Genomic DNA, 27,749 nt, shown 5'->3' with positions numbered 1-27,749 from the left:
AAATGGCGGAAGTCAAATTGACGGGCCTCGATGAATGCGCGACCCAGGACGAAGTGGCCGCCGCCATTGCATCACAGGGGAACTGTGCCCTGGCCCACGTTAAGGTGGGGGAACTCCGGAGCACTTACTCCGGAGCCCGCACCGCATGGGCGCGGTGCCCCGTGCAGGCGGCCATTCTCCTAGCCACACCTCCAAGTGGGAAGCCTGCCAACACGCCTGGAAGGCTGCGCGTAGGCTGGATCATGGCTCAGGTGCAACTACAGGAGGCAAGACCTTGGCGATGCCTCCGGTGCTTCGGTACTGGGCATGGCCTCGCTAAATGCCCGTCGACTGTCGACCGCAGCGGATTGTGTTTCCGTTGCGGTCAGTCCGGGCACAAGGCTGCCACCTGCACCGCCGTTCCGCACTGTGTACTTTGTGATGCGGCGAAGCGGCAGGCCGACCACCGGGCTGGGGGGCCAGCATGTCGTTCAGCCCCCTCCTCAACGAAGAGGAGGAGAGGTGGAAAAAACAAAAGAAAAAAAGGTGCAGAGGAGGTGCCAGCTGCAAATGGAGTAGCAGGCGAGCTAGTTCCCGCCGCGGCTGTCGAGCCGGAGGGCGGGACGGACGAAGGAGCGATGGACATAACCCCTCAATAATGGGGCACGTCCATCGCTTCCTCCAGGCCAATCTGAACCACTCCGCCAGGGCGCAGGATCTCCTCGTCCACACCATGGCGGAGTGGTCAATTGATGTCGCTGTCGCCGCGGAGCCGTACTTCGTCCCTGCTGATCAGGATTCGTGGATCGGGGACATCGACGGCTCCGTGGCAATCATAATCAGACAGGCTGCGGCGTTACCCCCCCTGGTGATGGTGGCCAGGGGATCCGGTTACGTCGCGGCCAGGGTCGATGAAACCGTCGTGATCGGGGTGTACTTCTCTCCGAACAGACATCTCGCTGAGTTCGAGCGGTTCTTGGGCGGGCTCGAGGCGTTGGTTAATCGCCTCGGGTCTCGCCCGGTGATTTTAGCGGGAGACCTCAATGCCAAATGGGTAGCTTGGGGTTCCCCCCGCCCGAACTCGCGTGGCAGGATGCTCTCGGAGTGGGCGATCGCGGCCGGTCTCTGTCTCTTGAACAGGGGTTCGGTCGCGACTTGCGTGCGATGGAACGGCGAATCTCACGTGGATGTGACTTTCGCATCTCCTTCCATCGCACGCCGCACCCGTGGCTGGCGTGTTCTTGAGGGGGCGGAGACGCTCTCGGACCATCGATACGTCCGATTTGAGCTCTCTGCCTCCTCTCGCTCTGCGTCAGCTATGGTCGCCCGTGGTGAGGAGGAGCTCCCGCGTAGTACGCCTCGATCATTCCCCAGGTGGGCACTGAAGCGCCTGAATAAGGAGCTCCTGGTGGAGGCGGCTGCAGTGGCTGCGTGGGCACCCGTGCCCGCGAGCCCTGTGGATGTGGAGTCGGAGGCTGACTGGTTCCGGGGAACGATGTGTCGGACTTGCGATGCAGCGATGCCCCGGGTAGGTGGCCATGCTCCGCGTGGCGGTGCGTACTGGTGGTCACCCAATATCGCGCAACTCCGTGAGGAGTGCGTGCGGGCGCGCCGCCGGAGCGCTCGCCACCGCCGCCGCCGTCTTCGCGATGACGACTTTGCGGAGGCGGCGGACCGGCTGCACGCCGACTGCCGTCAAAAGCAAGAGGCGTTGCGGCTGGCCATCGGTGAGGCCAAATCTCAGGGCATGCAGACGCTCCTGGAGACGCTCGATCAGGATCCCTGGGGGCGCCCATACAAAACTGTCCGCAAGAAATTGCGGCCGTGGGGTCCCCCGATGACCGAGCGACTCCAGCCTCGGCAGCTGCGGGAAATAGTTTCTGCGCTGTTCCCGCAGGGAGAGGGGACTTTTCGGCCCCCTTTCATGGGCACGCCACCACGTCACGATGGTGGTGATGCCCCTGCCGACGTGCCCCCTCCGAAGATTTCGGGGGCAGAGATCCGTGCGGCCGTGTCAAAGATGAGGAGGAAGGACGCGGCCCCCGGCCCTGATGGTATTCACGGCCGGGTCTGGGATTTGGTCTTCGGTGCTCTGGGGGACCGGCTTGTGCGACTTTTCGAAGCTTGCCTTGAGTCGGGACGGTTTCCGACCCAGTGGAAGACGGGCAGACTCGTCCTTTTGAGGAAGGAGGGGTGCCCGGCGGACTCACCCGCGGGGTACCGCCCCATTGTGTTGCTGGACGAGGCGGGAAAATTGTTGGAGCGAGTTGTCGCCGCCCGCATCGTCCGGCACCTGACTGGGACGGGTCCCGATCTATCGGCGGAGCAGTACGGCTTCAGAGAGGGCCGCTCTACCATCGACGCGATTATGCGCGTGCGTGCCCTCTCTGATGAAGCTGTCGCCCGGGGTGGGGTGGCTCTGGCAGTGTCCCTGGACATTGCCAATGCTTTCAACACCTTACCCTGGTCAGTGATCGCGGGGGCGCTTGAATATCACTGCGTCCCTGCGTACCTCCGCCGGCTGATCGGATCCTATCTTGAGGACAGGTCGGTCGTATGCACCGGACACGGGGGTGCGGTGCTCCGCTTTCCGGTCGAGTGCGGTGTTCCACAGGGGTCGGTCCTTGGCCCTCTTCTGTGGAATATCGGCTACGACTGGGTCCTGCGGGGTGCCCTTCACAGCCCTCTCCCGGGCCTACGCGTTGTGTGTTACGCGGATGACACGTTAGTCATGGCTCGGGGGAAAGACTACCATGAGTCTGCCCGTCTTGCCTGCGCAGGGGTGGCATTCGTCGTCGGTAATATTCGGAGGTTGGGCCTCGAGGTGGCGCTCGAAAAATCCCAGGCCCTGCTGTTTCACAGGGCTGGAAGAGAGCCGCCGCCCGGGGCCCACCTGGTGATTGGAGGCGTCCGCGTCGAGGTTGGGGTAACCGGGTTGCGGTACCTCGGCCTCGAATTGGACGGTCGTTGGAACTTCCGCGCTCACTTCGAGAAGTTAGGCCCTCGGCTGATGGCGACGGCTGGCTCGTTGAGCCGGCTCTTGCCAAACGTCGGGGGGCCCGACGCAGTAGTACGTCGTCTCTACGTGGGGGTGGTGCGGTCCATGGCACTATATGGGGCCCCCGTGTGGTGCCGCGCCCTGACTCGCAGGAACATCGCGGCCCTGCGACGCCCGCAGCGTGCAATCGCGGTCAGGGCGATCCGTGGATACCGCACCGTCTCCTTCGAGGCGGCGTGCGTTCTCGCCGGGACGCCTCCCTGGGACCTGGAGGCGGAGGCGCTCGCCGCCGATTATGCGTGGCGATGTGACCTTCGCGACAGGGGGGAACCACGTCCCGGAGAAGGAGCGATTAGAGCGCGGAGGCTCCAATCTCGGCGGTCTGTGCTGGAGGCGTGGTCTCGCCGCTTGGCGAACCCGTCAGCCGGTCTCCGGACCGTCGAGGCGGTGCGCCCGGTCCTCGCGGAATGGGCGAACCGTGACCAAGGGCGTCTCACCTTCCGGTTGACGCAGATGCTTACCGGCCATGGGTGTTTTGGCCGGTACCTGCATCGCATCGCCCGGAGGGAACCGACGATGGAGTGTCACCACTGTGACTGCGACGAGGACACGGTCGAGCATACGCTCGCATATTGCCCCGCATGGCTGGAGCAACGCCGTGTCCTTGTCTCGCAAATAGGACCGGACTTATCGCTGCCGACCGTCGTGGCCACGATGCTCGGCAGCGATGAGTCCTGGAAGGCGATGCTCGACTTCTGCGAGTACACCATCTCGCAGAAGGAGGCGGCGGAACGAGAGAGGGAGAGCTCATCCCTCTCCGCACCTATCCGTCGCCGCCGAGCCGGGGGCCGGAGAAGGGCCTTTGCCCGACTCCGGCCCCTGTAGATGGCGGCTTCCCCCCGGTGAAGGTCAAGGGGCGACCTGAGGGGGAGAGGCCGCACGGCGCGCTACCAGCACTCTAGCGCGCTGCCAAGGAGTTACGAAAGAGCGACCGGTTGGCAGTGTATCGCGTCCCGACCCGGCAGGCTGGTTCTGGTCCAGCGGGGTATTCCGGGGCACCAGCGGCACTGTCTGGGCGGCCTGACGGGCTGCCGTACCGAGACGGCCGACGTTTCAGAGCCTTCGATTCGCCTCGAAGGCTCCGTCGGCTGGGCGTCCTTGGGGTGAGCCGCGCCGTCTGGTTGTAGTGTTGACCGCGGTAACCCCCCTACCTCATCCGGGTTCTGACCTCGGAGAGGATCGGACGTCGGGTGTAAGAGTGCAGGGGAGTCGTTTAGTGGGTGGGTCCTAAAATCCTTGGGCCCGCGATCTGCTCTCAACACCTGCAGATCGTTGAGTCTCACATACCCCGCGCGCCCCGTATGCGTGGGGACCTCGTAGGAGGTTCGGCCCCCGGCCCGAAAAAAAAAAAAAAAAAAAAAAAAAAAAAAAAAAAAAAAAAAAAAAAAAAAAAAAAAAAAAAAAAAAAAAACGATCTTACCTTAGTCTAGGTAGTGGAGATAAATTTATTCTCTGTTCCCCGTTTCATAATATTTTAAAACGTAACCGACCCTTTAGAGGCCACACTTAGAAACCGAGCAGTTTCTAATTGGATGTTGTGTTAATGATACAACATCTTGTTATGCTCTAGAATGAATCTGTCTAGTTAAAGTTAAGAGCGGAATGGAGAACGGATAATGTTAACGAAAAATTTGCATTCCACAAAAAAATATTAATCTACTTTTTACGCTAACTAATATAGCATTTATGCATTATTATATATTATATAAGGAAATAAAGTTATAATTACTTATTTGGTTATGCGTTGTATATATATATATACAACTGTATATATTTATACTGCTAGAAATTGTTAATTTATTTTTTTATTCCTTCGATGGGTGGACGAGCTCACGGCCCACCTGATATTAAGTGATTACCAGAGCCCATAGACATCTACAACGTAAACGCCGCCACTCACCTTGAGATATGAGTTCTAAGGTCTCAGTATAGTTACAACGGCTGTCCCACCCTTCAAACCGAAACGCATTACTGCTTCACGGCAGAAATAGGCAGAGTGGTGGTAGATACTTGTGTGGACTCACGAGACCTCCTAGCACCAGTAAATTAAATATTAGACCCAAAAGTAAAATACATCTTATTCATGGTTAAGGTAAGAAAATATCGATTCCGGCTTAGTAATAATCATTTCTTTAAATCTATGAACTAAAATGATCCAGAACTAAGTTATTTTGTTTTTTACTGTATTGATATAACTTGTATGGGGCAGCCCTTGTAATGTAAAAACAGAGACCTTAGAACTCGTGTCTTGAGGCGTTTGGCGGCATTTACGTTGTAGATGTCTATGGGCTCTGGTAATCACTGAACACCAGGTGAACCGTGAGATCATCCAACCATTTAAGCAAAAAAAAACATTTAAAAAAGTTTGAAAAGTCTACTTTAGATAAACAGCAGAGCTATTTATAAGAGGCATTATGAAAGGGAATTTCGCGAAGTGAAATTTAATCATATTTGATAGTTAAAAAGCTTCGTTAAAAAGTTCATTATCACTTTAATGTAATGCTTAAAGTAATGATTGATTGATTGATTGAAAGAGCATGGGGTAAAAACAATTGAAATGTTGATCTTAAAAGGTCTATACAGTTTTTGCAGATAACCACATATCTAACAGTGGGATGCGCAAATATTGTTCTTGAAACAGAAGCCGATTCATTTGTAACATCTTCAATGTGAGAGATATTTTTTCGGATGTACAGCAAAAGAATACTTGAAAAGTTCACATACAATTTTCCGGAGAGCAAGATAAAAAAAGTAACGATCTTGAAATATCGCTGAAAGCCATACACTGTACCGAATTTTAAATAGCACGTTCGCTGTTAAACGTCGCGATCGTGACGAGCAATTTACAAAATGAGGACTTTTATTACATACACGAGTTAAAAAACAATTGTACCTAAAACCTCCTAAGTTTGTTTATTGTCAACGTGGCAGAGAAAACAAGAACGTTTTTTAAGTAACAGATTACCTATGTATCTGTTTGACCGTTTTATTTCTTTACTTAATCGTTGGTAAGGATTGCTCCAAGGGTTATTCCAATTTCATGCGAACATGTAGGTAAGCTCACAGGCTCAACTTGACAAACTTGCTAGCACTAGTCCTAGCACGTGGGTCCAAGGGGTTAATCCAATTTCACGCGAACCTGTAGGTAAGCTCAAGGGCTCAACCTGATATGCTAGCACTAGCCTAGCAAGAGTAGTGCTTCGCTGAATCTACTACCGGATCGGAATCGCAACCTACTGAGAAAATACTGAGAAACTCAGTGGGTTAATGGGTGTCAGTGGGCTAAATTATAGAAAAAGATGCGTATCGTGCACATTTTGCCTCGTTCCGTTGCTCCGGCGATTTTTATCCGTGCTAATAGATAGAGCAACGGAACGAGGTGAGATGTGTGCGATACGCATCTTTTTCTATAATCTAGCCTCAAGGGAACCTAGTCCAGCTAAGTCCCTGAAGCCCACCAACCATGAAGATTCTACAGAAGATCGGCATCCTACAACTGCGGCTATTTAATTTCCAGTACTTATTCATATGTCCCTAATTCCTCTAATAGTTATACTACATACACACTAAGGATAAGTGACAAAGCATATCTGTATGGCTGACTATCCATCCTGTTTATTTCTTCTGAGAATACATTTGTTTCGTGTAGGGAAGCAGAACAGCCCTATTACTAATGCATTTTAAGCACAAGCTCAATGTCAATCAATCTCTCATGTTCTTCCTGTACTTATAGTGCCGTCCTTTTGTCTTTTCTCATGTCGGAAAGTGGCGTCTGCTGAAGTGTCAGTGGTAGCGGGGTCTTGAAATTGATTAACGTTCAGCAGACCGTGAGCTCATCTGCCCTTATTAGCTAATTCAGAAAGCGAGATGTTAAAAACTTCCAAGAATTTAATTAAAAAAAAACTTTCTAGAAGTTATCTCCAGCCTTCGAGTGACTTTTGCAACTAAATAATCATCATTAAATTTTATTTAAGCAACAAGTATTCGGATTAAAATACTTTTGGCCTTGTTATGATAATAAGCGTAAACTTGACTGATAATATTGTAATTAAAACTATTTGTGCGATTTAATCTCGTGTTTGTTATATTCGTTTTATTATATCTGCCGTTTCAAATACTTTACTATTTTCGTGATAGCAGACGACTATAATTAGTTTTCATTATGTCTACAACTCGCCGAAAGCAGATAAAACATGATAATATACCAGTAGTGAGGACATGGTGAGGTTCCTACCATAAACTACCTTCCTACCATAAACTACAGTTTCTGGTAGGAAGAGCACTTACACAGAGTACTTACGCTTATGTAATGACTCAATTTCATGTCAATAACGGCTATGACATTCGTTAAAGTAGAATCCACGGTTGATTTGTGCCAGAAATAAATAGCATGGAGACGTTAATTAAAAAGACATTTTTTTAAAATCACTACACCGTACAAAACAAAGTCGCTTTCTCTGTCCCTATATGCCTATGTATACTTAAATCTTTAAAACTATGCAATGGATTTTGATGCGGTTTTTTTAATATATAGAGTGATTGAAGAGGAAGGTTTATATGTATAACAACATCCATGAAATAGTGGAGAAATAAATAATAAATTACAGTTGCCGAAGCGAAGCGAGGGCGGGTCGCTAGTACCGAATAAAATTGACAATTAATTTGTAAGGCTATGCAAATATTATAGTAACATTGAATTGTCGTGCGAAAAATTTTCAAAGGCTATATAACAACATTAGACTAGTAATGAAGTGATAAAATCTCTACACGATTCATCCTTTCCGCATTTTATATTTATAGTATGAAATTAAAATGGATAATAATAATTGTAACAAAAAAAACAAGGCCTTGAATTCTGACCACACAGCAGGTTCGTTTAATGAAATTATCACAATTTATTACAAAATGCTTGTACGGAGTACACGAGAGTGTAGTTTGATTATGGGTCCTATGTAAATACTGCAGGTAAACTGTCGGCTGTTATATTATTACGTTTGTGTAATAAAAGCGATCTTCGGTTGCAGCTATTTGTGAGGTGTCCTCATAAAGTTCATCTACCTATTAATGTGGACATTACCTGACTAAGGGGCGGATTTTTAAACGACACTTACATATTTTATCATGTTTAAAGCAGCGTTATGGCAATCGCGTAATATTTTAAGTAATACTGCGCATTCATTTGAAATTGATAAACCTTTTCACTGAATTTATTCATCATATTCGAACTAATTTTAAACAGTTGTAAAAGTTCATTCATGCGTATTATATCAAAGTTAATATCGCCGCTCACTTCAAGACTCAAGGTCGAAATTTGAACTGTATTGGAAATTTGATATGAGCTCAATAAAGTTCCTAATTTGTAAATTAGGGAGGCAGTAACCTACATAGGAATACTGCTACTATAAGTAATATTGATTTAATCAACTCACCAGACTGGCATAATAATAATAATTCGTTCGATTTTGTTGCGACGACTAACTTCTATTACTTGGGAATAAATTATCAAAGCCATTTAGTAGTTTTACACGAGGTAAGTTATCAGTCTACAAAATGTTTCCCGGTAAAAAATTCCTCACAACGCCCCAATTTGGCAGTATTCAATTTCAAGCCTAAACGTTCTTTCAATGCATTGTAAGATGCTGGACTAGAAAAAACTACATATCGTTTTTTAAAGACTTACATAACGATTTGTCGTTCTTGAAAAACATTACTGCGTTTAAAATTGATTCCAGAAAATCACAACCGCCATTTAAGATCGTCTTCAATTCTGAACCTTATTTAGTAGTTAAGCCCTTAACGCCATATTCATGAAGAAGTATTATGGAAGAATTCATGTAAAAGTACGTATGTCTTAGTACTTAGCCTTTCCCAAAGTGGGCAATAACGCCCCCTTGTGGGCGCTGCAGGCCTAAAGGGGGGCGGTAAGAGACCAGAAAAAAGGGGGCATTATGTAGAGAATTGGGAGGCGATTTGTAACTTCATCTAGGAGGACTCTTAAGCACCGACTGAGCTTTCGCTATAGTGGGAAAAAATGGGGGCGTTAAAAAGTAATATATTCTAAGAGTGGGCAGTGGGAGCCCCTGTCTTAGAACATTAATTATAAAGGTGTACTCACGATGAAGCCTCTCTTTCTTGAATTACTTTTGGCGACGATAATACTATCCTCGACATGGGCGATTGCTCCATCAACAATGATGGCGGGACCGAGCACAGGCCTCTGAGGAACGGGCCGCGAAGCTCTTAACTTTCGAAACCACATGATTGTCTCCTCATTGGGATCTGTAAAGGAGAAATCATCAATAAAATGCATGATATCTTACGTTAGTGGAGCATTTATAGTTTTACTAACCATACTCGCCCGCTTCGCTGGGCATTTAAAATTAACATTATTATTTATTGTCATTATTATTAGAGAGTCCAACGCTCATATAAATATCAGACTATCCATTAAGTACATGTATTTTATACATGGATACCAAGTTTCAAGTTAATCGGATGCATGGTTCAGTAGTTATAACGGAACATCCATAAAAACCACTGTAGATTTATAAATATATTAGTATGGATATGTACTTTTTTTCCTTCCTATACTGTTGGCCTTGAGAGGCGATATCAGCGTTACCCTAGCGTGTAGGTGAGGTCTCGGGGCTCAAACCGGAGTGTTGCTAACACTGGCCCTAGCAAGAGCAGTGCTTCGCAGAATCTACCACCAGATCGGAAACACGATCCACTGAGAAGATCCGGCGAGAAAATCAGTGGGCTGTGTCTGTGGGTTAATTTACTCGCCGGGCCCTTCGTCGCAAGCGACTGGTTCGGCGAGGGCGGTGACCGGTGCTTGAGGTACCTAAAAGCACCGTTAATGGATCGGGAGTTTAATATGTACATATATATCTGTAAGGTACGGTAATCTCACAGTCCATTTAGCTTAAGCCATACTAAAATGTGAATTTGGCCATAACAATGCACGAAGTCTAAATCTCTTTTCAACATTTTTCAAAGATTTTTACTCCCCTGACATTACATTACCAAAAAACATTACCGTCCAAAAATATCGGGTCGGTATAATTTTAACAAATATATGTAAATAGTCTCCATTTATATTAATTGTCCATAACAATAACTGTTCTATTTTCCATGAACTGAAAATAACTAAGCGGTAATACTGCTCGGTGTAGCCTCGTGTTCTGACATCTGTTGACATGTGTCACAGGGTGGGGACAGAGGTCCAGAGCGGAAGCTGCGCGGCAGATCTCCCGCCAGATGGACAGACTAGGTCAAGACTCCAACGGAATACCCATACCATAAGCAATACAGTAAGAAATACCAGAAGAGAGTAATGGCGGCACGTTATAAAACTCGGTATTAAATACTTGACATCCACGATATCTCTGCCAAGAGCGAATAAAAGAAAGAAGATGTTATAAGCTCTCAAGAAAGATGTAATACATGTTCAGTATCCATCATGACCTTTACATATCTACCCCGTAATACTTTGTTCTATTTCAATTAAAAAAAACAGATTGTATAAAGGTGAATAAGAGCAAGTGCTAATTATTAACTTCGAGGTTAATGAATAATATAGAATTGTTATGATTAACATCTTTTAACAGTCTTTTTATAACAAGCTTATAAGCTTTGTGTATTATACTCGTACAACACAAGATATTTGACAGATGCCTGAATCTAGTTTACGACATTTTCAAGATAAATTTGCATTGAGTACAAGTTCCGAACAACAACACACGGACCGGTCGGTCTACCAAGCAATATCACCCGCTCGGTGGAAGATCTTTTCTTTCGTCGTTATAACTACAGCTTCCTAAAACTTATTATTATAATTCTTTTTTATTGCTTTGATGGGTGTACGAGCTCACAGCCCATTTGATGTTATGTAGTCACACACCTGAGATATAAGTTCTAAAAGTCTCAGTATAGTTACAACGGCTACCCCACCCTTCAAACCGGAACGAATTGTTTCTTCACGGCAGAAATAGGCGGGGTGGTGGTACCTACCAATGCGGACTCACAAGAGATCCTACCATAAGACTATCAATTCATATTTTTCTAAGTCGGCATTGTAATTGCGAATATCATTGTCAGCTGGTTTCAATTTCATTACATAACGTGCTAATGAAAAAAGAAACATTTGTAAAGTTTAACGTTACGAAAGTGATTCTTTAATGTTCTATTTTAATACACCCTGTATTTAATTCTTAGTACATAACGATGCTCGATACACCAATAACGATGACTTGCCTTGTTAGCCTGAAACAAATACAACGCTCCAATTTTTAGCGATTACGAAAATTTCTCGTCCAGTAATTTAACTATTCCAATCAATTTGTACATGTTGTAATTTGATGTTTTTGTTTTTTTATCATTGGAACATCGTTCATCGTACTAATGGAGCCACACCTTTACGATGCTTGAGGACTTGACAGGTTGCAGTTACGTCAGACCCACCGTTGACATTCCCATTCGATATGCAAATGGTATTAAGCAATTTGAAACTGCATACAGCGCAACATTACTTCGGTATTTTAGTGGTTTTCCTGAAGGTTTTATTGTATGGGTGCGCCATTTTGACGTTTACTTCGCGAAATGAAACTTCCTAGCTTTTTGACAATTTCTTATTTCTTTTTCTCAGCGTACGTTCGCCGGCTATCGATATTTTAAAATGATAAAATTAATTTTGATATGAAAGCGCAACTTGTATACGATCTAATGGATTTTAGCATATATTTACAACTTGGAAAACTTTTATTCCCAAACTTCTTAGATGAGAAGTACACGAAAGGTGCATTTTTTTTTTTCCACAGGAGTAAATCGCCGGATCCCCGGTATGTGGGAGTTGATTCCCCACTATAAACTCCTGCCGCTCACAGCCGGCGCCGTACCCCGGACCGGGTGGGAACCCAGTCGGAGCTATTGAGACGGCGGGACAGGGTTTACGCAGAGCATATTACATCCATCCCGCCGTCCCCCAGACGCCGGTTCCCTCGGTCGACGGGCCAAGAGCCCGCATTGATGGCGCCGCGCTACACCTTCCCCCGGAGCGGTCGGGGGAACGCGGCTTACCACGCCGCCCCACGCCTAGGCTCCTTCCCGCACAAAACGGGTGGAGCCCGAAGCAGCTCTTAGGGGGCCGGGTTACGGACGAAACCCCGGTCCCGACCCCCTGCTCGGCGGCGGTGGATTTCTGCGTAGTGAGGAGAGCTTTGCCTCACTCGCCCCGCCGCCTCCTTCTGCGAGATGGTGCACTCGCAGAAGTCGAGCATAGCCTTCCAGGACTCGTCACCGCCAAGCATCGACGCCACGACGCCAGGCAGCGACAAGGCCGGTCCTATCTTTGCGACCAGGACACGGCGCTGCACCTCCCAAGCGGGGCAGACAGCGAGCGTATGCTCCGCCGTATCCAGGTCGTGTCCACAATGGTGACGAAAGGTGCATAAAGAATTATGGATGAATATTTAAAAAAAGGAAATTTGGTATAATTATGTCCACGTTATTAGCAAAGCTGAATTGTACTAGTGAAACAACGTTCCCCTGAATGAAGGAACCAAAGTAAAATCCCGCAACCAATATTAATTAACGTAATCTTGTTTAGTAACAAGAATGAACGACTGAACTTTCAGACATCATAAGGTCAATGCTAATGGTCACTTCGAGACATGAGGTACGAGGTCATTAATCATCCAGGTCCATGAATGAAATTATATGATCTTGGGCTTCGATCAATAATACTATTATTGATCGAAGCTCTTGGGTTAACAATATTCATTCAGTTATGCCTTTCGGCAAAATGGCTGTCCAACCTTGTAATGCAGGTTGTAGCAAAACTCACTATACTCTCTTTTTTTCCGAGCAAAATATTTTATCCTAATTTTCAAGTGTAGGATGTTAGTGTATCTAAAGGAACGACTATAAGATATAATGATTTGTACATTTTAGTGACTACATGTTTATTCCCAACCAAAGTATTGTATTAAAAAAAATTAAATTTTTTTATTTTAAAACATTGATTTAGCATTCCGTCCGCACCGCCTTTCCTTCCGGAATATAGATTATTCAAAATCTGATTCTAATTTTTTCGACTAATAAACTATAGATCGAAAATGTAACAATAGATTTCGGTCACGTTTCGAAGTAATTATTATTCTAGAATTCGATTAATTGAAAAGCCCTGAAATCATCAAATGACATACTTTTTTTTTCGAAAATTTCTGGTTCAGAACCGGCTAAATATTAACTTCGTGACATTGAACGTTAAAGACACTAGAGATATCTGTTAATTTTTTTAAAGTATCTTTGTTAGATCTATGTGTCTAGTAATGACTTCCTTGAAACCATCTATATATTAATACGTGAAGCAAATACTTTGTACCCCTTTTTACGAAAATTGCGCAGTATGAAATTTCCCACACTAATAGAGAACATAGAGAAGAAGTGCATTAAAAAGTACAATAAATCCATAAAAAACATTACACACCCTACCACACTACTACACTAACTACTATTTGACACACACGCATGCATACTATTTGTTTATTGACAAACTTTTCATATTGCTTATAGTCTGTGGTCAAATTGAGAATAGATTAAATATTGTTTGTCTTTATTAATATTTTGCCTAAAGTGTAGTCTTGGCGAAATCTGTGATTTTATAATTTGACAATAGAATCATAATAATGTTCAAACTTATAATTTCAATTAATTATAGTCGAATTTCGACTACTGCAGGACCACCAGTTCGAATTATTGAGCAGCTCCTTCATAGACAAAATAAATCAGTTGCGTCAAATTGTCACTAGATGACACCGAATTTGTTCCTTTCGAATCACAGTTAACATCGAAGCTATATAATTAATAGAAAAACTTACACCAGGCACAATAATTATTTATCTTTCCAGTCCACAAACGTGTTGGGGGAGGCGGATGTCACTGCGCGATACCAAGCTATTTTTTTTGTTGCTTAGATGGGTGGACGAGCTCACATTTCACCTGGTGTTAAGTGGTTACTGAAGCACATAGACATCTACAACGTAAAAGCGCCACCCACCTTGAGACATAAGTTCTAAGGTCTCAGTATAGTTACAACGGCTGCCCCGTCCTTCAAACCGAAATGCATTACTGCTTCACGGCAGAAATAGGCAGGTACCTACCCGCGCGGACTCACAAGAGGTCCTACTACCAGTAAAACACAACACAACACCTGTCACAACGACCTGTCCTGCGCTGCCTGCAGCCAGTGCATTCACGTGACCTTCAATAAGTCGACGGTCTACCTTGTGGGAAGCCTGCAAATGCTACGTCTTCCGTCAAGGGGCCACCACTAGAGCAATATTCGGCCTTAGTGGCCATACGTTCTACGAGCGATATGCCCTGCTCAGTGCCACTTCAACGTTCCTATACTTTGAGATATATCATCAGAGTTCTTCTGAGAATTTCCTCATTCCGAATATCATGGTAAAGCGTTTCAAATTATTACAGACGTGAACTACACTGATAAATAATCTAAAGCAAGATTTTCAGCACGACGCGACACGAATGCTCTCTCGCTCATTCCGATAGAGGCACCCGTCACGTGCGGACGTGCCCATCAACCACTCGATCGCCCGGCCTTTGTTCGCCCGGCTTTTGTTAGCCCGGCCATTGTTCGCGCGGCCTGTTTTCGTGGTACATCTGCCGACCAAGTGTTTTTCCTGGAAGTTTTTATTTGTTTTGTTTCCTTTCGTTATTTCTGTGTTCGTGGTACATCTGCCGACAAACTGCTTTCCTGGAAGTGTTTAATTGTTTTGTTTCTTTTTGTTATTTCCGTTTTGTTGTGTTTTTTCTTTGTCCTGTAGTAATCACGCCGCATCGCCACCTGTGTTCAATAGAACCGCTCAGGTCCGAGAAGTTGGGACCTCGCCGCAAGGCGAGTGTTTTCAAGACCCAGGGCCGCCCCACCTGAGCACTCAGCGATCATGGACGCTGTATTCGCGGAATTCCTCCGACTTCGTCATCCACAGCTCGCCTCAGAGTTTCTGGCTTTCAAGGCCAATCACACTGCGAGCTCTCTCGAAGACTCCGCCGTGCTCGCTGCTCCTGCGTCGCCTGTACCTGCGTGCAAAGCTTCTACATCGAGCACCACAGCCTCCGTCGTGCCTGCCGTTCACGCGTCGCCTATACTGGCGAGTAAAACTGCTGCGTCGTCCGCCGTGGCCACCGTTCCAGCCGTGCGATCATCCGCGGCCTCCGTCGCGCCCTCCAAAACACCTGCTCGTAGGTCACCTGCGCCCGCCTCCTCGTCCTCCGACTCTGACTCGGAGATGGAGGTCGACCTTGCCCCCGCCTCATCGACGGATGGATTTACCCTGGTACAAAAGGGTAAGAAGCGTGCCGCGGAGTCTCGAGCTCCCGCGGCCGCTAAAATTAGCAAAGCCGCGAACGCGTCGCGCCCCCGCCCCCAGACTCCCGATTGCGCCTCCAGCCCGTGCACAAAATAAAACCCAGTCCCCTCCTCCGGTAATCCTTCAAGAGAAGGCAGCTTGGGATCGAGTTTCCCTGGCCCTTAAGGCCAAAAATATCAATTTCACGAATGCCCGTAACCTCGCGAACGGCATCCAAATAAAGGTGCATTCATCTGATGACCATAGGGCCGTCACCTCTTACCTCCGTAAGGAGCGTATAAGCTTCCACACTTATACGCTTCAGGAGGAGCGCGAACTCCGCGTTGTAATACGCGGAATCCCTAAAGAGTTAGATGTAGAGCTCGTAAAAGTCGACCTGTTAGAACAAGGCCTACCAGTGAATTCTGTGCACCGTATGCACACCGGTCGCGGTAGGGAGCCATATAATATGGTTCTAGTCGCTCTCCAGCCTACCCCCGAGGGTAAGAAAATCTTTAACACACAGACCGTCTGTAGGCTCTCTGGTATCGCTGTCGAAGCCCCCCATAAAAAAGGCACTCCTAGCCAGTGCCATAACTGTCAATTGTATGGGCACTCTTCCCGTAACTGTCACGCGCGCCCCCGATGCGTCAAATGTTTAGGCGATCACGCCACGGCCCTCTGCACTCGCGATCAAAAAACCGCGACGGAACCGCCTAGCTGCGTCCTGTGTCGAACACAGGGTCACCCCGCAAATTACCGCGGATGCCCCCGAGCCCCGAAAATAAATCGCCGCGTCGCCCGCCAAAACCGCCTCCGAGCTTCCGGCCCAGACATCAAAGCCTCGGCACCCTCTGCGTCGCAGGCTAAGCCAGCGTTCGTTCCGGCGGCGGTGCCCAGTGTCACGGCCTGGGCGAAACCGCTGCCGTACATGAACACGGCTACAACTCCCTCCTCCGCGATTCGTCCCGCCCCCGCGACTCGTCCCTCTCCCGCGACTTGCCCTCCGACCGCGTCCGAAAATCTCGCTTTAGCGATCGACTTCTTACAGTCGATCAACTTTGAGCGCGTTAACGCTTTGGGCGACGCCATTCGCGCTGCCTCCACTGCACAACACTTTATCGCCGTTGTGCAGGAATACGCTGACGTATATGCGTCATTAAATACGTACGTCCTCCCCTCACTCCGCCGGTAATCAATGGCGTATATAAGTAGAATAAAGTCCCTATCCGTGACGATAGGATTTTTTAACGCTTACGGTCTCGCAAATCTACGTGATCAGGTCTCTGAGTTTTTGCGTGACCATCAAATTGATATCTTGTTAGTGCAGGAGACCCTACTTAAGCCCGCGCGCCGTGACCCTAAAATCGCGAACTATAACATGGTCAGGAACGACAGGCTCTCTGCCCGTGGTGGTGGTACCGTCATTTACTATAGAAGAGCCCTGCATTGCGTCCCACTCGATCCTCCCGCGCTCGCTAATATCGAAGCATCAGTGTGCAGAATCTCACTGACGGGACACGCGCCGATCGTTATCGCGTCCGTTTATCTTCCACCGGATAAGATCGTTCTAAGCAGTGATATCGAGGCGCTGCTCGGTATGGGGAGCTCTGTCATTCTGGCGGACGACCTAAATTGTAAACACATCAGGTGGAACTCACACACCACAACCCCGAATGGCAGGCGGCTTGACGCGTTAGTCGATGATCTCGCCTTCGATATCGTCGCTCTGTTAACCCCGACTCACTACCCGCTAAATATCGCGCATCGCCCGGATATACTCGACATAGCGTTATTAAAAAACGTAACTCTGCGCTTACACTCGATCGAAGTAGTTTCAGAGTTAGATTCAGACCACCGTCCCGTCGTTATGAAGCTCGGTCGCGCTCCCGATTCCGTTCCCGTCACGAGGACTGTGGTGGATTGGCACACGCTGGGCATCAGCCTGGATGAATCTGATCCACCATCGCTCCCGTTTAACCCGGACTCTACCCCGTCTCCTCAGGATACCGCTGAAGCCATAGACATCTTAACATCACACATCACCTCGACATTAGATAGGTCATCGAAACAAGTTGTAGCGGAGGACTTCCTTTACCGCTTCAAATTGTCCGACGATATTAGGGAACTCCTTAGAGCTAAGAACGCCTCGATACGCGCCTACGACAGGTATCCTACCGCGGAAAATCGTATTCGAATGCGTGCCCTACAACGCGACGTAAAGTCTCGCATCGCCGAAGTCCGAGATGCCAGATGGTCTGATTTAGCGGTAGGCAGCGGCTTGGCTCTGCCCCTGGCATTGCTGAAGTCCATGGGCGACGGTAACCACTCACCATCAGGTGGGCCGTATGCCCGTCTACCTACAAAGGCAATAAAAAAAAATAAAAAAAAATTCTTAGAAGGACTCGCGCCCTCCCAAAGGTCTTACTACCGCTTAGCTCGTACTCTCAAATCGGATACGGTAGTAACTATGCCCCCCCTCGTAGGCCCCTCAGGCCGACTCGCGGCCTTTGATGATGACGAAAAAGCAGAGCTGCTGGCCGATACATTGCAAACCCAGTGCACGCCCAGCACTCAATCCGTGGACCCTGTTCATGTAGAATTAGTAGACAGTGAGGCAGAACGCAGAGCCTCCTTGCCACCCTCGGATGCGTTACCACCCGTCACCCCGATGGAAGTTAAAGACTTGATCAAAGACCTACGTCCTCGCAAGGCTCCCGGTTCCGACGGTATATCTAACCGCGTTATTAAACTTCTACCCGTCCAACTCATCGTGATGTTGGCATCTATTTTCAATGCCGCTATGGCGAACTGTATCTTTCCCGCGGTGTGGAAAGAAGCGGACGTTATCGGCATACATAAACCCGGTAAACCAAAAAATCATCCGATCAGCTACCGCCCGATTAGCCTCCTCATGTCTCTAGGCAAACTGTATGAGCGTCTGCTCTACAAACGCCTCAGAGACTTCGTCTCATCCAAGGGCATTCTCATCGATGAACAATTCGGATTCCGTACAAATCACTCATGCGTTCAACAGGTGCACCGCCTCACGGAGTACATTCTTGTGGGGCTTAATCGACCAAAACCGTTATACACGGGAGCTCTCTTCTTCGACGTCGCAAAAGCGTTCGACAAAGTCTGGCACAATGGTTTGATTTTCAAACTATTCAACATGGGCGTGCCGGATAGTCTCGTGCTCATCATACGGGACTTCTTGTCGAACCGCTCTTTTCGATATCGAGTCGAGGGAACCCGCTCCTCCCCACGACCTCTCACAGCTGGAGTCCCGCAAGGCTCTGTCCTCTCACCCCTCCTATTTAGCTTATTCGTCAACGATATTAGCCGGTCGCCGCCGACCCATTTAGCTTTATTCGCCGACGACACGACTGTTTACTATTCTAGTAGAAATAAGTCCCTAATCGCGAAGAAGCTTCAGAGCGCAGCCCTAGCCCTAGGACAGTTGTTCCGAAAATGGCGCATAGACATCAACCCAGCGAAAAGTACTGCGGTGCTATTTCAGAGGGGAAGCTCCACACGGATTTCCTCCCGGATTAGGAGGAGGAATCTCACACCCCCGATTACTCTCTTTAGACAACCCATACCCTGGGCCAGGAAGGTCAAGTACCTGGGTGTTACCCTGGATGCATCGATGACATTCCGCCCGCATATAAAATCAGTCCGTGACCGTGCCGCGTTTATTCTCGGTAGACTCTACCCCATGATCTGTAAGCGGAGTAAAATGTCCCTTCGGAACAAGGTGATACTTTAAAAAACTTGCATAAGGCCCGTCATGACTTACGCGAGTGTGGTGTTCGCTCACGCGGCCCGCACACACATAGACACCCTCTAATCCCTACAATCCCGCTTTTGCAGGTTAGCTGTCGGGGCTCCGTGGTTCGTGAGGAACGTTGACCTACCCGACGACCTGGGCCTCGAATCAATTCGGAAATACATGAAGTCAGCGTTGGAACGATACTTCGATAAGGCTATGCGTCATGATAATCGCCTTATCGTTGCCGCCGCTGACTACTCCCCGAATCCTGATCATGCAGGAGCCAGTCACCGTCGACGCCCTAGACACGTCCTTACGGATCCATCAGATCCAATAACCTTTGCATTAGATGCCTTCAGCTCTAATACTAGGGGCAGGCTTAGGGACCCCGGTAACCGTACTCGTCGAACTCGACAAAGAGGTCGGCGTGCAACCTAACCCATGCATCAGCCCGCTGAGTTTCTCGCCGGATCTTCTCAGCGGGTCGCGATTCCGATCCGGTAGTAGATTCATTCGCGAAACAATTGCTCTTGAGTTGTTAGGTCTCCTTCGGAGGCGCTCGGGCTGTTGTTAGCAAATCCCACCCCTCTTGGCTGAGCCTTTGCTCGCCCACCTGTCCTGGTGAAACTGGAAAGGCCTTCGGGCCACCAGTAAATTTTCAATCATAAAAAAAAAAAAAAAAGCTCTCTCGCAATTGGAGCTATAACATATAGCCAAATCATTCAATCATGCAGTAGGCGACAAGCGCCAAAAGGGTTTCTTTTGTTAATTGAATTTCGATCGAACGTGCATTGTGACGAATGCTTACAGGTTCGGTTGCTTCTGTCTAGTTGTCTAGACACGATCATTTTATTTACTAGAGTTAGGATGTATTGTTAGATCGCACTATTATATACCACGATCCTGCCAATTTTTGTCTCAAGGTAGATGGCGGCATTTACGTTGTAGATGTCTATGGGCTCCAGTAACCACTTAACATCAGGTGGGCCTTGAGCTCGTCTACTCGCCTAAGCAATAAAGTAAAAAAAATACTCACTGGTGGTAGGGCGTCTTATGATCCCGCACAGGTGGGTGACTACCCTGCCACGGAATGGTGGTTTGCGGGATAAGTATTTAAGTTTTTAACAGTTTGAAAAGTAGGGTAGCCGTTGCACTATAGAACTCAGTGCTTAGAACTCGTGACTCAAAGTGATTGGTGGCATTTACGTTGTTGAAGTCCGTAGACTCCGGTAACCTTTCAATGCCAAATGTGCTGTTAACTCATCATATGGGCCATAAGAAATTGTCCTACTTTGAAAATTTTAACAATGATATACCTACTTAATATCATCACAGCATCACATTTGAGCTGCAATTGTAAATTTAAATCATCCAGATACCCACACAAAATATACCTGAAAATTTTCTCAAATAATCGGGCCAAAGCTTTTGGGGGTTTTGTGACAAACTAAGTAAAATTCTATTTAGGTATTAATGTTTTGCCAACTATCGAAATACGACAGTAAACTCACTGACACCTCAAGATATATCATCAGTGGCTTTACAAGCAAATGGGAAAACGATCCTTATGTAACGATTTTGTTTTGAAGAAACAATAAATATCTATTCCAATATATATTTTTTTATGGTCCTAAATCTCGTCAATAAATACAAATAACAATAAAAAGAAAATCGGCTATCAAAGAAGACTGTTTCGTATTTACGTGAAAAGGAATATAAATAAAGAAGATAAATGAATTTAAAAAAAAAAACATATAATAATACATGAATAGATACAAAAACTTATATCATACAAGTGTATACCAAACGGTAAATATCCTACATAAAAAAAATAAAAACATTTCATATTCATATAAATTTTTGAATTCCCGGAACAGAAAGGGCACGCCGTGTTTGTTACCTAGCAAAATAAATTTGATGAAAAATAAAATTAATGAAAATAATGGCTAAGTAATTCTCTTCAACGGATAGTCTAATTTTTTTGACAAGTTAATTACACGAAAATACCGTTTTAATAAACACAGCCTATAACGACTTATACTATGTATATTCATTGTTACTATGGAAAAATACATTTTTCCATTACATTTTGTTTGCAATTAAACAATACATTAAGTATACTAGAAATATTAAGTGCTTGTTAAAAAAAAATCTGCGGCCCAATGCGAATTAAATTAGAATAAACTTAGAAGAAAACATTAACATTCATCTTATAATTCATATGGAATCTCTCTGGCTTTACTCCTCGGTGGGACTTTGGTTCGCACTGTGATGACGCCGTATGTTCCATAGGAAATGGATTGTTGATGTGATTCCGTCATCTTTCTACTGTCGTGGCCACTGGAGCAGATTCTTTACTGCCTATGAACTCGCTTATCCACATTACATATCCACGTATGTTTTGGCACATATGCCTGCCCACGGCTATGATATGAGTTTCTATACGGCGAGTCTTGAACGGCATGACATATCCTTGTGTTCTTTTCGAAAGAGACTTAAAAATACTCCTTAGCAATAGGCAACTCCGCTGTTGACTTTTACAACCATAACTGACAATTCTCCATTTGTATGCTTGTTTTCAAGGGCAATAGTGAAAATAAGAAAACAGAAGATTGAGTTACTTAGATTCTAAAGACGCACTCTTGGGTTAACATCGAAGATCTTCGAGCTGTTGGACAATATTATGACAGCTGGTTCCGGGGTCCCTTTTAGTAGAACTATAGAAGATTAGGGTTTCCACACTTCTATCATAACTAGTGGATCGCCTCTAAGTTCAATTTTACACAATTACTTTCAGCTTTTTTTGTGTTAAAGACGTTTCTTCATTTCACTTACCGGGGTTTGTATAGAACCTTGATATAAACGTATTTTCATAACACATTGCGAAGAGAAAAAAATAATTATTATTGGTTCCGTTTATGAGGCTTAGAATATATTTTACATTCTAAATTAAAATTATTCATGACAATCATATAACAAGAAAAACAGGTTTGATATTTTAAGCACATAAAAATACTGGTTTTTAAACGATTTATGTAGTTTGTCTTAGTTTTACATTTATTACTAAATTTAAAACAAACAAATTTAGGAGATGTATGGAAATGGTAGTGCAAGGTAGAGGGGGAAGAGGTCGACCGAAGAAGACATGGATGGAGTGTGTGAATGACGATATGAGAGAGAGAGGAGTGAGTGTAGAGATGACGGCTCATAGAAGAGAATGGAAGAGAAAAATTAGCTGTGCCGACCCTACATAGTGGGATAAGGTGGAGAAAAAAAAAGAGAAGACTAAATTTAAAACAAAATTACTAATATAAGTTTATTTTCACTAGGTAGGTATATTAATGTGACACGCTCGGATACTGGACACTTTGCGTTATTTGGATACTTGAAATTTATTATGTTTTGTTTGTATACTTTTCTAGATTTTATACGTAGCCTTTTCTAGTTTACTCGATTAAATCAGAAAATTTGGTGAAAGAAAACCCATGTTCGAATTAATCCCTTATTAATATTTATGTAATCATTTGAATCGGAAATTTTCATTTATGAGATTATCAACTCAGGCTTTGCTTTGGTTACTTTAAACTACAAAGATGAAATCTGGTAGATAATGGAATCAAATCAAATCAAATCAAAAAAAATGTATTCAACATAAATGAAAGTACATACTTGTTGAACGTCAAAAAGAACTACCGCCAATTCACAAGAACTAGCCTCCGTCCTGAGAAGAACTGGCAAGAAACTCAGCGGGCATATTGTCTATTTCTTTATTTTTCAATATTAGATAAAAAAAAAAAAAATTACAATGAGTATTATAACGTAACAATTATTGCAATATTGAAATGCCCGGAGCGAGCGACTCATTCCCACTTTGTGCAATCTTCTAGATAATCATTGACTTTATAGTAAGCTTTATTGCACAGATGTTCTTTAATAGTTTTCTTAAACCTATGTATATGTAGGTTCTGAACATCTTGTGAGATTTTGTTGTACAGGCGCACAGACAAACACCCGAATGAATTTCGTATCTTATGTAACCTACTCATCGGCACAACAAGCCTCTGTTTGTTCCTAATATTTCTATTATGTATGTCCGACTTTTTAGGAAACTCCTCAAGATGTTTACGAACATACATCAAATTTTCAAAAATGTACTGGGATGGCATAGTGAGAACTTTAATTTCTTTAAATTTTTCCCTCAGGGATTCCCTTGAGTGCATATTATAAATAGCACGTATAGCTCTTTTCTGCAGAATAAATATCATTTCTACATCGGCCGCATTGCCCCATAGCAAAATACCATAGGACATGCCACTGTGGAAGTAACTAAAATAAACTAAACGAGCCGTGTCCGCGTTTGTTAACATTCTAATTTTTTTAACTGCGTATGCTGCACAGCTGAGTTTATTCGCCAATTTGTGAATATGAGGTCCCACTGCAGTTTGGAATCCACTGTTATACCAAGAAATACAGTTGAGTTAATTAGCTCCAATGATTCCTTAGAAACAATTACATTACTATCTACTTGTCTCACATTTAAAGGTGATTTAATACATTTTAGACTAAATTTAATACATTTAGTTTTCTTACTATTCAATAATAGATTATTGATACGGAACCAATGAACCACACACGATAGTCACAGAGTCAAGATCACAGAGTATTTAATGAACAGAGAAATAGATAAAATCATCAAAAACAGTTCAGAACTGACAACCTAACAATTATTAATCGAGCTGACATAGTTATTGTTAACAATGTGTTTTTTTTCGCCGTTCACTACAATATTTGTATTTCGTTGATGAGTAATGAAATTATTAAATAGAATTTCTATGATTTATTTGACGGAAATCAGGAAAAACAAAATATTATCTGCGTCGCAATGTTTAAATTATGTTTTGATAATCGAGAATTTTCTTTTGGTTTACATTACAAAAATACTTAACGTAGGTTATGTTTGTTAATAAGAAAGATCATTGTAGCTGGAAGTGGAACACGAAATGCATAATAACAAAAAATCTGAAGCGTGTGTTATGAACACAATGTTCTTGAAATATATTTAATAATTTCGTGTAAGGAAAACAGATCTTGAAACTAGCAGCATAAGATTGGATATCCATAGTTTTCATTGGGCCTCTCAACATTATCACGCTTACAGAAATGTAGGAGCCAATTTTAAGGAAAAGATTTCAATTTACAATCTAATGTGTGATTTCACATTCCCGATACCAGAAATAATTCCCAGTTCCCAAAGCCACACGAATTAGTGCAATAATCTAACCTATTTGAAGGAAGAGAAGCTGCTATGGATTTTTGTTTGATTAGTGGCAAAGCACTTACGTAGAATAATTAATTGAGGTACCTACTCTAAAACACGTTTTTCAATTTTGTGCTGTAAATATTATATCTGCCTTATTTACATAGCTAAGAAGCGTTTTGTTCCTATTTGCCTTTTGAATTTTTGCGGCTACTGGTTTTTTTTGACGTCCTTGCGATCTATAGCTCACAGCCCACCTGGTTTTAAGTGGTTATTGGAGCCCATAGATATCTGCGACGTAAAAGCGCCACCCATCTTGAGATATAAGTTCTAAGGTCTCAAGTATAGTTACAACGGCTTCCCCACCCTTCAAATATATCCAAAATGTACGTACCTATCCGATATTCTTACATTTAAGTTACAACATGTCATATATACGCAGCGCATGATGAAACATGCTGTACGAGAATTATTTGTGACATTAAAACGCTATTCCGTGTCTTGATAGGATTTCAAAGTCAGGAGTATTAAGGGGAGATATTGGTCGTATTGCACAGCTTTGTATCATTATGCGGTGTCATTATGACTCGTAACACACAAACGGCTAGCTCATTCATGACACTTGACGCAGTTATTGTGAACAGGTAAGAAGCTAACTTCTTTGCTAGGGTTACTGAACGGTCGGTTAGTTCTTTTGTCGTCTATTTTATGTACATATGAGAACGGTCAATTCGTTCCTTGTCTCGAATATATTAAGTATATAATATATGGTTCCTTGTTATCTGGTTCGTGTTAGTCTTTTAGGAAGTCAAAAAAAGTACTGCCTGCCGCTAGTCACGTAACCTCTCGTTCCATTTCTCTCTTTATTTTTGAATTCTTGTCAAGCGTCTGTCTTAGTCTGTGTCTAGTCTTTGTAGGTCTTATGTCCTATCAAAGAAGTTGCACGCCACGACAGCTACCGAGAAGTAAGAGGTAAATATGATTAAAAGGTGTACTATCATTTGAAACAATTGTAATAATATGTTATAGTGTTTTATATCATTTATGCAGATAACATCATTTTAAGAGTAACAAAAAAACGTAAAAGGTGGCGCAACTATTTCCAAACACTGTTTTTTTTCCTTTTTATCTAAGTTTCATTACATTGACCCTATTTAATACTGACCGTATATTTTATATTAGATATAATGATATGGAATTCTTCAGAATGCATAAACAATAAAAGACTTACCTAATTGCGTTTTCTGTTATATAATAAGAAAACAATATGTAAATTTAAAGCCCTTAATCTCTTTTAAAATAAATATTTTAAACAGTATTAATATAACAAACCAAACTCAACTACTCTATTCACTGAATAACAGAAAAGTGAGTGATTCCGTCTAAGAAAAACCTTTTTTTTAAACTGATGAGTTTTAAAGGATTGAATTGATAAAGGTTTTTCTTTAAATAAATTTTGCTGTAAATATATGTACATTAAACAGGTGCTCAATATTTATAATGTTTTCAAATTTAAATTATCAATTTAATTCGAACGATGTGTGGACCTCCCCTGTGAGTTCACGTACATTTTTATTCATTTTCCACATACTTTGATTTCGTATCAAAATCTCGGCATCGTCAAACGTTTGAGGCATCTCGACTTTAGCAGTTTCCGGTAATGCAAAACAAAGAACCGCCGTTAATGTTGATGTGCATCCTACAACGAACATTGGAAACCACAAGCCGAAAACTGTCAAGTGCGGTATAAATGGCGATATCACAGTAGCGACATATCCACATATGTGTATTATGGATGTGCCTGACCCTCGGATAGGAGCAGGCAAAATCTCGGCCGACCATTGCATACAAGTGCCAACGACATATTTACTACGAATCTTGCGACGACTGCACACATTACCGACGGCCATCCATGACCGACAAAAGGTAAGATGAAACTAAATATTCCGCATAAAAACATCGCAAGTATTGTTAGTTTCTTTCGTCCTATAAAATCTAATACAAATGACAGTAAGAGAATCGAAGGGAATTCCGTGAAGGAGACAATCGTGAATAACACGAAAAAGTTGAATTTGAGATCACTGATTGTTCTTATCAAGGAGTCGTACACGACATAACAGCAAAAATACACGAGGCTCATGCAAATAAATACCCTTCGTAGCATTGGTCTCTTCATCATATCTATCATTGTGTTTTTTTCTTTATTCTCGCTACACTTCGAAATTGATAGCTTAAATTCTTCGATGAGTTTCCTTGACACAGTCTTCTTGTTGATTTTTCCTATTGACATCACTTGATTCACAGCATCATCAATTCGACCTCTCGCTAGTAACCAACGAGGACTTTCCGGCAGAACTAATGGGGAAAATAATGTTAAACCAAAAAGGCAACTTGTTACAATGGACGTTATCTTCCAGTCTCCACAAAACAAAGCTATCCACGGCAAAATGCACACACCTGCCGTGAAGAAAATGCTAAAAGCCAAATTCGCCATTATGGTCCTATATTTTGGAGCAACGTACTCGAGTACGAGTAAGTAAGTCATCATCATACAATTGTCGTATGACATTCCCATCAGAAAACGACATAGCGTGAACGTAGTGAAACTTTTAGTAAAAGCGCTTCCAATGCCTGCCAAGCACCCAATCAGGTTACTGGCCATAGCAGCTGGTAGTCTTCCAAATCGATCAGCTATCCAACCAATGATAAAACCACCCAATATTGAACCCACAAAGAAAACAGACTGCGCCGTTGCTTGATGAGTATCCTGTTCGCAGACCCATCCCAAATCACTAGTAATTGTCGCATAAGGAATTTCGGTATTATTGAATTCCCATCCATTTTGGCAGCTTTGAATCGGCCATGACCGGTTAGCTTTTTGACTATATATCAACACTTCACTCCAGTTCGCGGCATACGATGAACATCTAGAATATTCAAATCGATTATTAGCATCAACCGGTATCGCAAGTCGCTTTCGTTCTAGTGCTGTCAAATTTTCTAGCTCAGGTATCCAACACCAGTGGTCCGAGGATGCTTCCGTTAAGAACAGCTGCGAGAAATAGCTGAACGCACCACATATGTAGAAAGGTCCCGAGAGAAAAAACAAATACACTTGATATAAACCGAATTCGCCGGCGGAGAACAACAGTTGATCGTAATCAACATTCTTATTTGAGTCGCATTCGTTAATAACTTTCTGATCAATATTGGGATCATCTTTTTTGGAATTGTCGGACATGTCTTCACCAATAATTACTTAAATAATTACAACGAATATTTTGTTTATCACTAACGTCTCAGTGTCTTCTA

At 44.2% G+C, this 27,749-nt stretch overlaps 1 protein-coding gene and 1 pseudogene across 2 annotated transcripts in view; both read right to left on the bottom strand.

Moving 5' to 3' along the window:
• The window catches only part of TrpA1 (Transient receptor potential cation channel A1), a 67,830-nt gene extending 58,520 nt beyond the window's left edge, over positions 1-9,310 (bottom strand). The window contains exon 1 of one of the 2 annotated variants that reach the window (XM_089727153.1): positions 9,153-9,310. In XM_089727153.1, coding sequence (XP_089583279.1) covers positions 9,153-9,296 — 144 coding nt within the window. In that variant the 5' untranslated portion in view covers positions 9,297-9,310. The remainder of the gene's footprint in view (positions 1-9,152) is intronic. The other variant, XM_089727169.1, reaches the window with a different exon arrangement.
• A 16,562-nt stretch (positions 9,311-25,872) lies between these two features.
• Positions 25,873-27,749, bottom strand: LOC114245806 (carcinine transporter-like; annotated as a pseudogene).

The sequence above is a fragment of the Bombyx mandarina genome, chromosome 01 (genome assembly GCF_030267445.1).
Source record: "Bombyx mandarina strain Sakado chromosome 01, ASM3026744v2".
Taxonomy (NCBI): domain Eukaryota; kingdom Metazoa; phylum Arthropoda; class Insecta; order Lepidoptera; family Bombycidae; genus Bombyx; species Bombyx mandarina.
This window is presented reverse-complemented; position numbering and strand designations above follow the sequence as displayed.